This window comes from Tamandua tetradactyla, chromosome 7 (genome assembly GCF_023851605.1).
Source record: "Tamandua tetradactyla isolate mTamTet1 chromosome 7, mTamTet1.pri, whole genome shotgun sequence".
In the NCBI taxonomy this organism is placed as follows: Eukaryota; Metazoa; Chordata; class Mammalia; order Pilosa; family Myrmecophagidae; genus Tamandua; species Tamandua tetradactyla.
The window spans coordinates 44955066-44968640 of NC_135333.1; the positions used below are offsets into that span (position 1 = coordinate 44955066).

General features: G+C 52.7%; 1 protein-coding gene across 5 annotated transcripts in view; it reads right to left on the reverse strand.

Annotated features, from left to right (window-relative positions):
• The window catches only part of BRD1 (bromodomain containing 1), a 68670-nt gene extending 55544 nt beyond the window's left edge, over positions 1–13126 (reverse strand). For 4 of the 5 annotated variants that reach the window (XM_077169204.1, XM_077169207.1, XM_077169206.1 and 1 more), the window contains exons 1-3: positions 13061–13126; positions 12380–12578; positions 8437–9817 (exon numbers count right to left, since the gene is read on the reverse strand). In XM_077169204.1, coding sequence (XP_077025319.1) covers positions 8437–9803 — 1367 coding nt within the window. In that variant the 5' untranslated portion in view covers positions 9804–9817; positions 12380–12578; positions 13061–13126. The remainder of the gene's footprint in view (positions 1–8436; positions 9818–12379; positions 12579–13060) is intronic. The other variant, XM_077169205.1, reaches the window with a different exon arrangement.
• Between the last annotated feature and the right edge of the window lie 449 nt (positions 13127–13575).

A 13575-nucleotide genomic window follows, 5' to 3' on the forward strand; every position in this document is an offset into this window, starting at 1 on the left:
AATATACAATATTAACAGATTAAATAAATATTCCCCTCAAACACTCATCAAAACCATTCAAAAACATTTTAAATCCCTAATATTAAAAACCATATGTACTAATATACAAATTTTAAAAATGTTTTTGCATGAGGAAGAACAAAGGAATGTCATTATTGCAGGGTGCTGAAAACAGATGATAATTAATACTTTAAAATGTCACCTTATGTGTGAGACTAAAGCAAAAAATGTTTATTTGTTACAAAATTTATATTTTGACTAGAGCATTTCCTAATATAACTCATGTAGATAGTTTGATTGAATGTCGTAAGTACTTGGAATCTCAGGTAGGACATGAGATTTTGTTGGTTTGTCCAGAGTGATGCCCCGAGGAATCCCAGAATGATTTGATCAGTGACTGGAAAAGTATTTGCAAGCCCCCTTCGGGGAATGGTGAGAGCGGGGAGAAATTCAACTTCCCCAAGTTGAATTCGTGATATTCTCACAAGCAGTATGGACAACCAAAGCTATAGGCTGAGCCCCCAGTCTTGGGGTTTGTTCATATGAAACTTAACCCCACAAAAGATAGGTTATGTCTACTTAAAATTTAGGCCTAAGAGTCACCCCCAAGGGAGCCTCATTTGTTGCTCAGATGTGGCCTCTCTCTACAGCCAACATGACGAGCAGTCTCACCACCCTCCCCCTCTCTGCGTGGGACATGACTCCCAGGGGTGTGGGCCTTCCTGGCAACGTGGGACAGAGATCCTGGAATGAGCTGAGACTCAGCATCAAGGGACTGAGGAAAAACCCTAGAATGAGCTGAGAATTAACATCAAGGGATTGAGAGAACCTTATCAACCAAAGGGGGAAGAATGAAATGAGACAGTGTCAATGGCTGAGAGATTCCAGAGGTTATCCTGGAGGTTATCCTTATGCATTAAGTAGATATCACCTTGTTGTTCAAGATGTAGCAGAGAGGCGGGAGGGAACTGCCTGAAAATGTAGAGCTGTGTTCCAGTAGCCATGTTTCTTGATGACGATTGAACAATGATATAGCTTTCACAATGAGACTCTGTGAATGTGAAAACCTTATGTCTGATGCTCCTTTTAGCTACTATATCAACAGAAGAGTAGAACATATGGAATAAAAATATATAATAGGGGGAACAAATGTTAAAATAAATTCAGTTTGAAATGCTAGTGGTAAATGAAAGCGAGGGGTAAGGGGTATGGTATATATAATCTTTTTTTTCTCTATTATCATTTTATTTCTTTTTCTGTTGTCTTTTTATTTCTTTTTCTAAATCGATGCAAATGTACTAAGAAATGATGAATATGCAACTATGTGATGATATTAAGAAATAGATTGTATATGTAGAATGGAATATCTTAATGTTTTGTTTGTTAATTTTTAATTAATAAAAAAAAGTTTAAAAAAAAAATTTGTACTGTGATGACAGATGCACTTCCCTGTGATGATACTGTGAACCTGTGATTGTATGGATTATAAGAGGTGTAAATATCTCTCAATAAAACTGCCAAAAAAAAAAGCTCTTTGTGAGGCAGAAATAAAATGAGATCTTCCCTAATCAGAAAGAGCATCTACAAAATCTTCCTACCGACAGACAACTTGGCCCCTTCCGGCCGCCAGGACGTTCAGGGGAGCTGCCACCCCCTTCTGGGCCAACACAGGACAGAGAGGCCTTGTCCACGTGGCGCTAAAGGCAGGAAACACGGAAGACCTAGAGAAGCCCACCTGTTCACAAGTGACACTGTCCACAAAGACACTCCTCAAGGGAATCTACAGTGTCTTACACCAATCAAAAAAATGCTAATTAAAAAAGCACATTATTCAGAACATTAACAAAATAAGTTATACCTAGAAATAAATCTAATAGACTTCTACGGAGAAAACTGTGGGACTAAGTGAAACATTGTCCCACAGGAATTAATCAACAAAACCAGAGGTGAGGAGAGCACTTATTCCGAAACCAGACAAACGTTCGAGAGGAGAAGTGTGCCCTGCACGTGGCCTTTAGGAAGAATGCTGGGACACCACCTCCTGGAAACACACTCTGGAAATAAACCCAACTAAGAAGCCATGAAGGACGTGGCTCTAAGACCTGCTCAGCAGAACTGTCCACGGGGGCAGCAGGACACAAGGTCAGCACAGCAGCAAGGGGCCCCTTCTTTCTGAGGGCCAGCCCCATGGCCTCTTCCTCCCTCTATGATCTTTGATAAGTGCCTCCCCTCCTAAGCCCCAGAAGTCTCCCAGGAGCAGTGAGGTAGATCTGTCCATATTTGGATAATGTCACGAACACACGGAAATCAAAGTTTCTTAAAGGAATGCTGAAGTCAAGGCAATTCTAACCAAAAGCCCTATAAGACGAGTCACAGAACATGAAAAGCTGACGGCAAGCTGCACACAGGAGGAAGCACGAACAAGCAAGTCAGTCCTGACAATTCTGAGGGGCTGGGGGTCCCTGTCCGGAGCCCTCCACCAGGGTTTGGCATGCAGCCTCACTGCAGCTCAAGTGCAGGGCGGTGGGCAGGTCTGGGGCCAGGAACTCACATGCCTGAGGGGGACATGCAGCCTGGGAAGACCCGCACCCAGAGAACACATGCCTGAGTGGGACTCACGCCCGAGAGGGACCTGCTCCCTGGGAAAACCCGTGCTCTGGGAGGACCCACGCCCGAGACGGACCCGTACCCAGAGAGTCCCTCACGCAAGGGGGACCCGCACCCACAGGGGACCCACGCTGAGGGGGGACCCACACCCAGAGGGGTCCCACACCCAGGGGGGGACCCGCGCCCAAAGAGCACTCATGCTGCAGCAGAACAGCCTCCCAAAGCAGCAAAATGATCCCCACCTCACCCCTCCACTAAAAGTGAACAGGAGAGGATTAAAGACTTCCAGGGAAAACACAGGGGAAAGCTTTATGACCTCAGGGTTGGGGTAGGTTTCTTAAACCAGAGACAAGATGCACAACACAGGAAAAGACTGACAAATTTGACTACACTAAATTACGAAACTCCGGTCCATCCAGACACACTCGCTGGTATTAGGTCTAGACCCTGACGTGCTATTGAAAAAAGAACACATCCAAGATGAGCTTCAGACCCACTAGGACACACAGGTCAGAAAGACAGCCAGGTGAGGGGACAGTGGGTGCCAAGTCACAGGGTACATGGTTCTGTCCTCTTAGAAGACTCCAATCCAGAGAGAATGTTTTCAAAGACATAAAAAGAGAGCAGATAAGCCAAGACTGAGGAAAGACACACCATGACCTGACCTAAGAGAGCTGCCAGAATGCACCACTGATTCCCATGCTGGAGGGCATCTGGTCACACAGAAACCACGCAGGCCTGGCCTCCAAAATCCCCTTGCTGGGCATCACTGAAAAACTTCTGCTCAAGGGCCGCAGAGGCTCTGCACCCTGCACAGGCAACAGTCCTGAAGCCGCCACCTTCAACAGAGAGCAGGCTGCTGTCACTCTCACCAGCACATCAGCCAGCCCTTGCCAGGAGCAAAGCTGGCCCCTCAAGAAAGGATCAAAACCACACTGACAGAAAACAGCAAGCTGCTAACTGGCATGCATGATGACAGCACCATGTAAAAACATTTAGGTGCATAAAGCATACCAGATGGTGCACTGTTCTCATGTTCACCCATGTGCATGCATATGCCAGCGCATGCTAGCACAAACAATTGCCACCAAGAAGGCAGGAGGACTAAACTTCGAGAGCACCTTAGTTGTCCTGTTTTCAAATCATTTTGCTTCTTTAAAGAAAATTGTTACATCTGATGTTATCTGTTAATCTCTAGGTTTTTCTTTTTTTTTTAATTTTTCATATAAAAGTCATGAAAAGTCAGAAAAAAAAACATCTCACTTAGTGAGATGATTTACACCTGCATGTGTGCCTCAGACGCAGGAAGGCTCTGCCACGGGAACATGCCCAACTTCTCTGGACTGCTGGCATCTTCATGACAGATCTGATTCACTTTTGTAACAACTACAGTTAGAGATTCCCACAATCTTCTTTCCTCAAGGCATCAATGAAATTCAGAGTCCCCCTGAGCTGAACAACCCAAAATTTGCCTCCAGATACTTCCACATCAAAACAGGTTTCACCATTCTCGAGCACCCAACCCTCGCCAGGGCTCCAAGCCACACCTGGTGGCAACTGAGGGGCAGGGCACCATCTCCCAGCAAATTCCAAGGCTGCGGATGTACCAGTTGTGCCAGGGGCTCTGACTCCCACTTCCAATGGGCTCATGCCCCTCATCCACGGGGCCAGGCGTTCTTCTCCTGGTGGATGAGAGGCCGCAGCCACTGCCCAATCTCTGATGCAAGCTGCATGGCGCCTGTAGTTTCCAACAGTGACAGCCCAACCTGGCAGAGCCCACTTCTATAAATCTTACGAGACTGCTGGACCGCGACCCCCACCACAAGCCAGGGGATGAAAGTGCCCAAGTACCCAGACTTCACCTGTTGGCAGACCCCAATGCCAGTGCCTGTGTCCTGCTGTGATGGACCCCTGAAAGCCACAAATGTAAATCATCACAAATGGTTCAGGAAACAGTGTGTGGGGGTGGGCATAGAGAGCACAGATGCGGTGAAAGGTCAATGACAGGTGATTCTGTAAAGAGTGGATGTGCTCGTTCTGTGGCCTCTTTAATATTTAATGTTTTGTAAACCTGAAATTCTTTCCCCAAAGAGTTAAAACATGAACATGCTCCCCATGCGGGCGAGGGTCTCTCTGCTTCCGGGTGGTGCTCTCTCTTTTGTCTGTGCCCATGGCCATGCCACTCAACCAAGATGCATGAAACCCACATGGGCCCACGTCTCCATGCCCGGGCGCCGACAAGTAAACACATGAGCGCAGGTGTGGAAATGACCTGTGGCACTGTCAACTCCAATCCTGCCTCAGTGCCCTGAGCGATGCATGAGCTCAAAGCTGCCACCACAAGTGCCCCCCCAAGAGAGCCCCTCGCCTGCACCAGGCACCACTCCTATGCTTCAGGCCCAGCAGCCTCAGGCCGTCATACCGGCCGGAGTGGGGGGCAGCATGGGGAACACCAAAGCCAGAGGCATCCAGGAAAGTGGATCCAAGCAAGAATCCACCAGGCAGAGCCCTCAGAAGGAAGGTGCTGAGGGCAGCAGGGCCCTGCATGAGCTCCTAGGAGGCCGCAAATGACCAGGCAGGGTGACCTGGACAGGACCCATCTGGCCGTTCAGTCCCCAAGCAAACACTGCTGGCCCTGGCTTTCCACAGATACATTTTGCAACCTGCAGCTCACACTCCCCTGTTCTTCACTATGTCTCCAGAGTAGCCACTGCTCTGGACACAGCGCACTGCCTCCCTCAACGTGTGCCGGGTAGACCGGCAGCAGCCGCGGCTTCCATCTGCAAAGGGCCTGGTTAGGGTTCCTCTTTTCCCCAATCCATGACAGAAACTTTTAAGAACATAATAAAAATTAACCGTGGGAAAAGTGGGGAAAAAAATCTTACAGCTTCCAGCTGCCATTGCAGCCTGAAATCTGACTGACCCCCACCCCTCAGGTACCCTCAACTCGTCCCTTTCACCCAAGCCACAGGGGAGAGCTGCCAAGGGAGGAAAAGGATCACTACACACCAAGATCTATGACAACACCCACCAAAGCACAGACTTCTCTTAGGAGGCAACAGGAATTTTCTCTCATTCAGACGTTCCTTTTCTCATTTTTCCCAAGTTATCGTGTTGTTTCAAGGTTGGAAACAAAGTTTTTCAGACCAGAACAGGTGAGGGAGGGAAGTATGAAAAGAGATGAGCACAAGTCTAAGACTTGGCCACCTTTCCCACACAGTTGCCTGGTGAACCCGAAGGTCAGTGAGGCCAAGGCTAGACTGGCTTCCGCACAAGGAGCGCTCAGCAGCTCAGGCCAGGTCGAGAGCCCCTGGAGCCAACAACCACGGCCATACCGGGTCACAGGCCATGAGGCTGGGATGACTCTGACCCATGTCCACGAGCAGAGATGGGACAAGCAAGAGCCACACCTCCCCACACTGACTGCGAGCAAGCAATGGGACAAGCATGGAGAGCCACGCGCACCCCACCTCCTCACCCCACAGTTTACCACTCAGAGAAACAAGCAGTTACAGTGGCTTAAAAATGATAACATTAAAGAGTTAAATATACCGTCCCCCTCTCGGTAAGAACATACCATGATCCTGGAATTACTTGGCTGTGTTTATCTTTTTTACTTGAAATCTTAATTTTCTAAACCACTCCCATGACAAAAGCATCTCTAGGCCCTGCAGCATGCCCTGTTTCCACCCCCAAACCCTCTGCAGCAGATTGTCACCCACAGGGAAGGAGGGAAAGCCTGTATCTGCAGCAGTCAAAACCCCTGCACTGGCGTGTGACAGCACACCCTTCTCCACCCAACTGCTGCTCTCACAAAATGCTTTCAGGGTCCTGGCACCAACGCTGTCAAGGTGCTGCCACGCCAGGAGACTGCATTCCAATACCACACACATCTCGGATGGAGATCTGCTGCACACCCATGGCGGGACCAGCGCTCGCTCAGGCCGCATGCCCCATCATGGCTGCGCCCCCACTTAACAGTGGCGCTATGGGGCGGGGGGGCTCAGGCCTCTCCCGCAGGTAGACTCAAGTGAGCAGGAATCTCCCAGAGACTCTGGGGACCACAGACTGCAAGGTCTGAGGCTAGGTGTGGAGGGTACTTAATCTTAAGGTGGAAACGGAAACACGGCCAAACCACACCTTTACACACGGCTCAATGAAATCAACAGAGCCTGAGCTTTCTTCCCCATCAACCCATTCCCTGTACTTGCGACATCCACGCGTCTCCAGCAGATCCTCCCTCACTGGGAGGCTGTACCCCTAGACATCCAACAAGGCAGGGGGCAATGGCAGCAGGTGAAGGGGGCCCACCACAGCCTCACCCCTACCTGAAGCAGGTGCATAAAGCACCGGCCTCAGAGCATGAAGCACTGTACACTTCAGCTTTTCCATGCATTAGGTCAAAACTTTTGTTTCATTTACTCCACTCTCAGTAAAGCTGGCGTTTCTAGGCCTTTTAAACAAAAGTTCCCAATACAAATCCTACACATTTAGAGATTTAAGTGAAACTGTCTTTGAGCAGTCAGTCTCATCTGCAAAGACACACCCCATGGACTAGGCATGGTTTTCTCTGGCTGAGAGGGATCGTGAACATTTTTTACTCCCTCTGCTCGTCTGAATATACAGAATCTGCAGACTAGGCACTGCTCTGTAATAAGAAAAAAAAAATTGTTATTTTGAGGGAAAAGACCAGGTAGATTAAGTAACACAAAAATAGTCTTAAATTTCTTAATCTTAATACAAAGTTAGTGTTTCCTTGTCTCAGGATAAAACCAGTATTCTAAGCAGCAGATCCCACAGTCATATGCTTACAATCTAATTAGTTAAGATTCAGGTAACTTCTGACACTTTGAAGCGAAACTACATCATTTAACCACAACCTGCTAGCAAGCATGAATTATTTTAAGTCACAAATACACAGGAACACAATACAAAACCTAACATTCAATATGGTGAAGATAACTTTTAGCATTTAATAACAAAAATGTCCTAAATGTCTGTCAACTACCCAATTTTTGAAAAGTCTTGTCACTTTATTCATACACCAGTTCCTTCTGAATCACTCTCTCCAGTGGAACCGTGCTGTACCCTGGGGGTGGCACGATGGCCTCCTCTCAGAGCCAGCCAGAGGAGCCAGGGATCTTCACAGAGCAGCAGCCATTCTTTCACATTTACATGGCTCTCAGCCAGTCACTTACCTCATGTCCTAAAAATGAGAAGGTGGGCAAAGATAATGGGATAAAAGCAAGCAGCAGTGATGAGGGAGCCAGGTCAAGAAAACTGGGCAACAGGGGGACAGGAGCTGACAGAGCTGAGTGAGTAAAGCCCCAGGAAGGGCGTGAGAGCGCGCCTGCAGGGTTGCAATGGCCCATCTGCCCAGCAGCTCACTTGAGGTCGTGCACGCTGACACTGGCCAGAGTGCGTGCTGCTACCACAGGCCAACGGAGTCGAGGGGAGTAACCATCTCCCACAGGCACATGCACAGCCACGTCTCCCTTCAGTCCCATTCTGACACCCTTTGCCACTGCAAAAAGTTATTTTTTAGAAAAAACTACAAAGGAGCAAGGTTAATAAGATGGGGTGGGAACCACATGGGGCACGCTGTGAGGAGGGCCTCACAACACCGTGCCAAACGTCCCAGGTCTGACAAAACTCTTGCATCTGTTTCCCCAAAAAGCACGAAAAACCAGTAAGGCTGTATCTAGGGGAACCAGGAAGCAAAGAAGCAAACACAGTGGTCCTCAGGCCCAGCTCTGGGCAGGGTCCCACTATGCTCTCCTATGTGCTTTCATGCTATGCCTGCTCTGACTCAATGCCAGGAACACTTACCTCTGAGGTGGAATATAAGGGGCGCACACGGCAGGCAGGACCGTGCAAGGCTCAGAAAGTGTCTTCTTGGCTTTTTTCGCTTTCTTTCTGACCTTGGAAGTGGATCTCACTGTTCTGACCGTACCCTCTTTCCTACACACACCGTTTTTTGTGTCACCATCCCCGTAAATGCTCAAGGGCCTCCGTGTGCAACCTGGAGGAGTGTGAACGTCACAATATGCGGTTTTCCTGACCGAGAAGGTGGTGCCCCCACCAGCCAACTCCCTGACTGGCTCCATCTTCATGTACAGGCCAGCTTTCTGGGCACATGTCACATGGAATGCTGTGTAGCAGTTTGCTTTGTGGCACTGAATGCAAGCTCCCACACCCTTCTGCTTGCAGAGGTAGCACGTCAGTTTCCATCTGGCTGGGGGAATGTTCCGCACACCATCAATGGGCTCAATGAAGACCGTGTTGGCAAAGCCCACCTCTGGGATCCACAGGGCACACACCACGTGGCCCCAGCGGTCATCGTCTGTTTTTTTGAAGGCACCGCCCTTGTTGGGGCACAGCACGCAGTCAGCAGGCCTGGCGCGGGCCTGCAGGCAGTGCCGGCAGAGCCACTGGCCCTCGGGGATGTAGGGCACACCATAACACTCCTGGTGCACGGCCAGGTTGCACAGGTCACAGAAGAGGATCACGTTGCTGTTCTGGCACTCGCCATCCATGCAGATGCAGCACACAGCGTCTTCATCTATAAGCGGCGGCTGCTCCCCCAGCTTCTGATTCTCGCAGTGCGATGCCTTCTCAAAGCGATCCATGAGGAACTCAAACATGTTCTGTGATACAGCTGAGACACACTCACCCTTGCGCTTCTCATTGACAATCTCTAGCCAGGCATAGTCCTCCTCGTCCATGTCATACTCAACCTCATTGTCCAGCTCCTCAGCAGACTTCTCAATGAATTTGTAGTACATGGGAGGCCTCCTGGGGGCAGATGGGGGGCTGTACTCGACCACCCGCACCTTGGGCTCGGGCAGCGCGCTGGCCGAGGCAGGCGCGCCATGGGTGCCAGGCAAGGCTTCATTTTTCTTTTTGACTCTGTTGTTTTTGTGGCGCTTAGTTCTTAAACAGACGGGGGGCCGCTCACTGTTCTCTTTGTTGCTGTTGCACTCACTCATTTCCTGAGCAGTGAGGTCATCTTCCAGAATGACCTCCAGGGGGTCAAAGATGCTGATCCTGTGTAGGCGCCCTTCGATCTCAATCTCGACCATCCTCTGGGCTTGTGCGTACGTCAGTGTCTCTCGTGTTGGGGAGTGCTTAAGGCTGCATGGGGAAGCGGGATGCCTGACCACAGGTCCTCGATGGCATCGTCCTTTCCTCCTCATTTGGCAACAATCACCTACAAGCAGAGCCAGATTGAGAGTTATTTCACAGCTTGGGATACCTCAGAAGTGCACATGAGCAGAGCATACACAGTAACTCCAAGCTGCATCAACATGAAGCTCACATTTACACGGGTCTGAGGCTTTCAAAATCACTCATCCTGACACCTGTCATCTTGTTCCAATAAGCCATCAACAGCCCATTCACCCCAGGCCCAAGAGTCTCCCCAGGACCAGAAGGAAAGGGCAATAGTGCCAGGAGAGGCAGAAGCAAGGAACAGCCCAGATGCCACAGCTCTGCAGAGGGCATCTGCTATGAGAAGCCCTCCAAGAGGCTGGGACAGTTCTTGCCCACCCCACTTCATGTAGGCCAAGTCAATAGGCAGCCAAGACCAGGACGACGACTCGGGTCTAGACCCCACGGCCAGTTGGCCCAGGGGGCCAGTTAGGACAATTCTACTGTGGGCTGGGATCCCACAGGTACAGGGGCCACGGTCTCAAGGTGCACCATCTCAGTGGCTACTTGGTCCTCAGGGTCTCCAGGGGCCCCTCCCTGCCAACTCATCCCTTCCCCCACGACTGCCCGGGACAGCCCCCGGGGGAGCAAAAGTACACCCAAGAACTCACAAGCCCTTCATGCTAACAAGGTAAAGGGGGACAGCTACCTACTGGGAGTTTCTGGCCAGACGCATATCCCCATGCACACCGTGCTGGAATGGAAAAGGAGAGCCCCAGCATAGCCTCCATGGGGCCTCCACGATGACCACCCCACCCCAAGGTGCCTTCTGCCATAGGTGGCCTGAATGCTGCTACGCCAGCCTGTGTCCTCTCCCTCTTTCTGGAAGAAACCCAGGTATGGACATCTCTGCCTTCTGCTTGGCTCCTCAGCAGGGCTGACTCCCAGAGAACCCTGCTGGCAGAGACCGCACTGAAGTCTCTACACTACAAGGCTGGTGCTGGCTCCAGGGCCTGAAAGCTCTGCTGCAGAGGTTTGAGAATTTGCTCTTCTCAAAGATCGGCAAAGCCAGCATGCTGCCCTCCAGAGCTGCCAGTTTCTGTGGCTGAGAGCAGTAGGCCTGTCACCACTGCATCAGTTTCACCGCGTACCACTTACAGGGGCCTGGCCCCTTGTTCCTTGAGGACCTAACACTAGGCCACCCTTGCGACCAGATCACAGCCCCAGAGGCACTCTCGTCCAACAACAAGGAAGAAGCCTGACTGTCCCTGGGAAACAGCTACATTTCACACAAAGGAAACAAGATTACTTTTATAAATTCAGGGCTTACAAACAAGTGTTTCAAACAAGTGTTCCAAGTTGGAGAGGCCCCAGCACAGCATCTAGCCCTGCCCTGTCAGGAGGTCCAAGGGCAGCCTGCAGAGCCCTAATTCACAGCCTCTGGGTCACCCGAGTTGTACTCCAAGAAAAGCCCACAAAGAAGAGATTCACTCTATACTTAGACATTCTTAGCTCCTATAGGGACATCCCAGCAGAGCCTATGTACACTTCTTAGGAAAAAACCTACAGCTTGTGGTTGAAATCAGACTGGAATTCCCTATGCAGACACCATGGTAGGGAAAACCCCCACTAGCCCGCATATCTCAGGGACCTCTGGGGCTCACTGAAACCTGAATTCCTGCTGAGCTGTCAGCAAAGCTGCTCCAGCCCTGTGCAAACCAGGGCCCCACACCTCCAATAGCAGGCAGACACCTTCCGAGGCGGGCTGGGCGTGGCCCCCAGCCCAGTGCCACCGCCTTCACGGCAGGCGCCCTCCAGCACTCTGGGAGAGCCACACACGCTCATTACTGAGGTGGGGCAGAAGCAACAGTTGGTTACTCACCAGATTCAAAACAAACATATAATTTTCTCCTCTACAGCAAAGCACAAAGCAACTCTAAGTACAAGGTCTTCAAAACCTGAACTCTCTCAACAGGTCTCAGAGCTCTTCATCTGACCCCTTCCTACCAGGAGAGCTTAGCCACTGACTCAACAGTCAGAGCAGTTCTAGCCCAAGGCATTACAGAGGGTGAGATGGGCATTCATTGGCAGCATCGGACACAGGGTGACCGGGGTACTTGGCATCTCCCTAAGCCCTGGTCAGCCGGCAGCCTCTCCCCATTCCCAGGGCTGTACAAGGAAAAAGGGACAGCAAGGGCAGCCGGTGTGTTTCCAGGGAAATGAGTGTGCTAAATGCACACGTCCTGGAAAGCCACAAGGGCCAGAAGAGAGTCACTCCAAAGCAGTGATTTGCTTGGGGGTTTTGTAATTAGTTTCATTTCCTGTCTGGCTGTGGACAAGTCATTGAAACTCTCCAGGACTCTGCAGCCTCTATCATAAAGTAGGTACAGGAAGAGCTTATGCTTGGCCAGGTTGTGGGAAGAGTAAGTGGTGAGCCAGGTAAATACACAATGCCATAACTCCTAGTTCATATTTTAAGCAATGACAAAGACTTAAACCCAGGCAGGAGGGTGCTTTGTGGGGCAAGGGGCACATTCTTGGGTGGGGCGGTGATGATGTGAATGTGGATTCACTTGTCAGGACCACGGCACCCGAACAACACTTGTATGTGTGTAAATTATACCTCAGCAGAGTTACTCCTTAAGAAAAAGACCAGGCCTGCTGGGAGGCGCGTTCATTTCATCCCGGGCCGGATCCGCAGGAAGGAGGCGCCACGGCGCCCGCCGGCCCGGGGTTGCCTCTCCACCCGGGAAGTCGCAGAGGTCCGCCAACGTCTCTCGTTGGGGAATCTTTACAGTACGTCCCTGTGAACAGGGAGTTTCCTGTCTCGGCAAAACAAACAGAGTGTATCTGTTACATAACGCGATCCAGCACGCTGAGGAGGCAGCGGCCGACAGCTTCGTGCAGTGTGCCGGGCCCAACGCGGGCTGAGGCGGGGCGCAGAGCCCGGGCCGGCCTCACCCGGAGACCTGCGGGGCCTGGGCTCCAGGCACTCCCCGGCACGGCGCCGCGACCCGCCCAGGCCTCCTCCGCGCCGCCGCACGGAGCCCCCAGCGCGGTAGCGCAGGCTTGGGCCCCTCCATCCCCGCCACGGCCGACCAGCGAGCGCGGCCCCGGCTGACAGGCCCGGCCCGCCGCCCCCAGCCCGCCCGCGGACAATGCGCGCCGCCGCCGCCAAACATGGCGTCCGCTCCACAAGCCGGCGACAGGCCGCGGCCCAGGGCGGCGGCGGCCCGGGCGGCCCGCGAGTGAAGGCGGCGGCGGCGTCAGACACAGCCCGGCCGGGGACCCCCAGCACACTCACCTTCGGGGCGCCGCAGCCGCGGGAGCCCGGCGGGCGAGCGGGCGAGCACGGGGAGCCGGCGCGGCCGAGGCGGCGCTAATGGCGCCCGCGGCTCCTCCGCCAACGGCCGCGCAGGCCCGGCCCCGCCGCCGCTCCTGGGCGCGGGCTCCCTCTCGGCGCCGGCGACTCCGGGCCCGGCCGCGGTGGCCGCGGGCTCTCGGAAGGAGGCTCGCGCGGCGGAGGCCGGCGAGGAAGGCCGGCGGGGGAGACCCGGCCGGGGCGGCGGCGGCGGCAGCGGGGGGCGCGGGGCTGGCACGGACGCCCGGGCCGGGCCGCTCGCTCGCTCCCCAGCGAAGCAAACAATGCGGCGAGCGCTCCGCCCGGCGCGCTGCGTGCCCGACGCGCCCCGCCCCGGCCGCCGCCATGACGCGCGCGGGCTCCGCCGCCTTGGCCGGGCCGCGGGGAGGGGCAGCCGGAGGAGGGACCGCCGGGGCGCCGGGCTGGAGGGCGGGCGGCGGGTAGAGACTTAGGGGGTG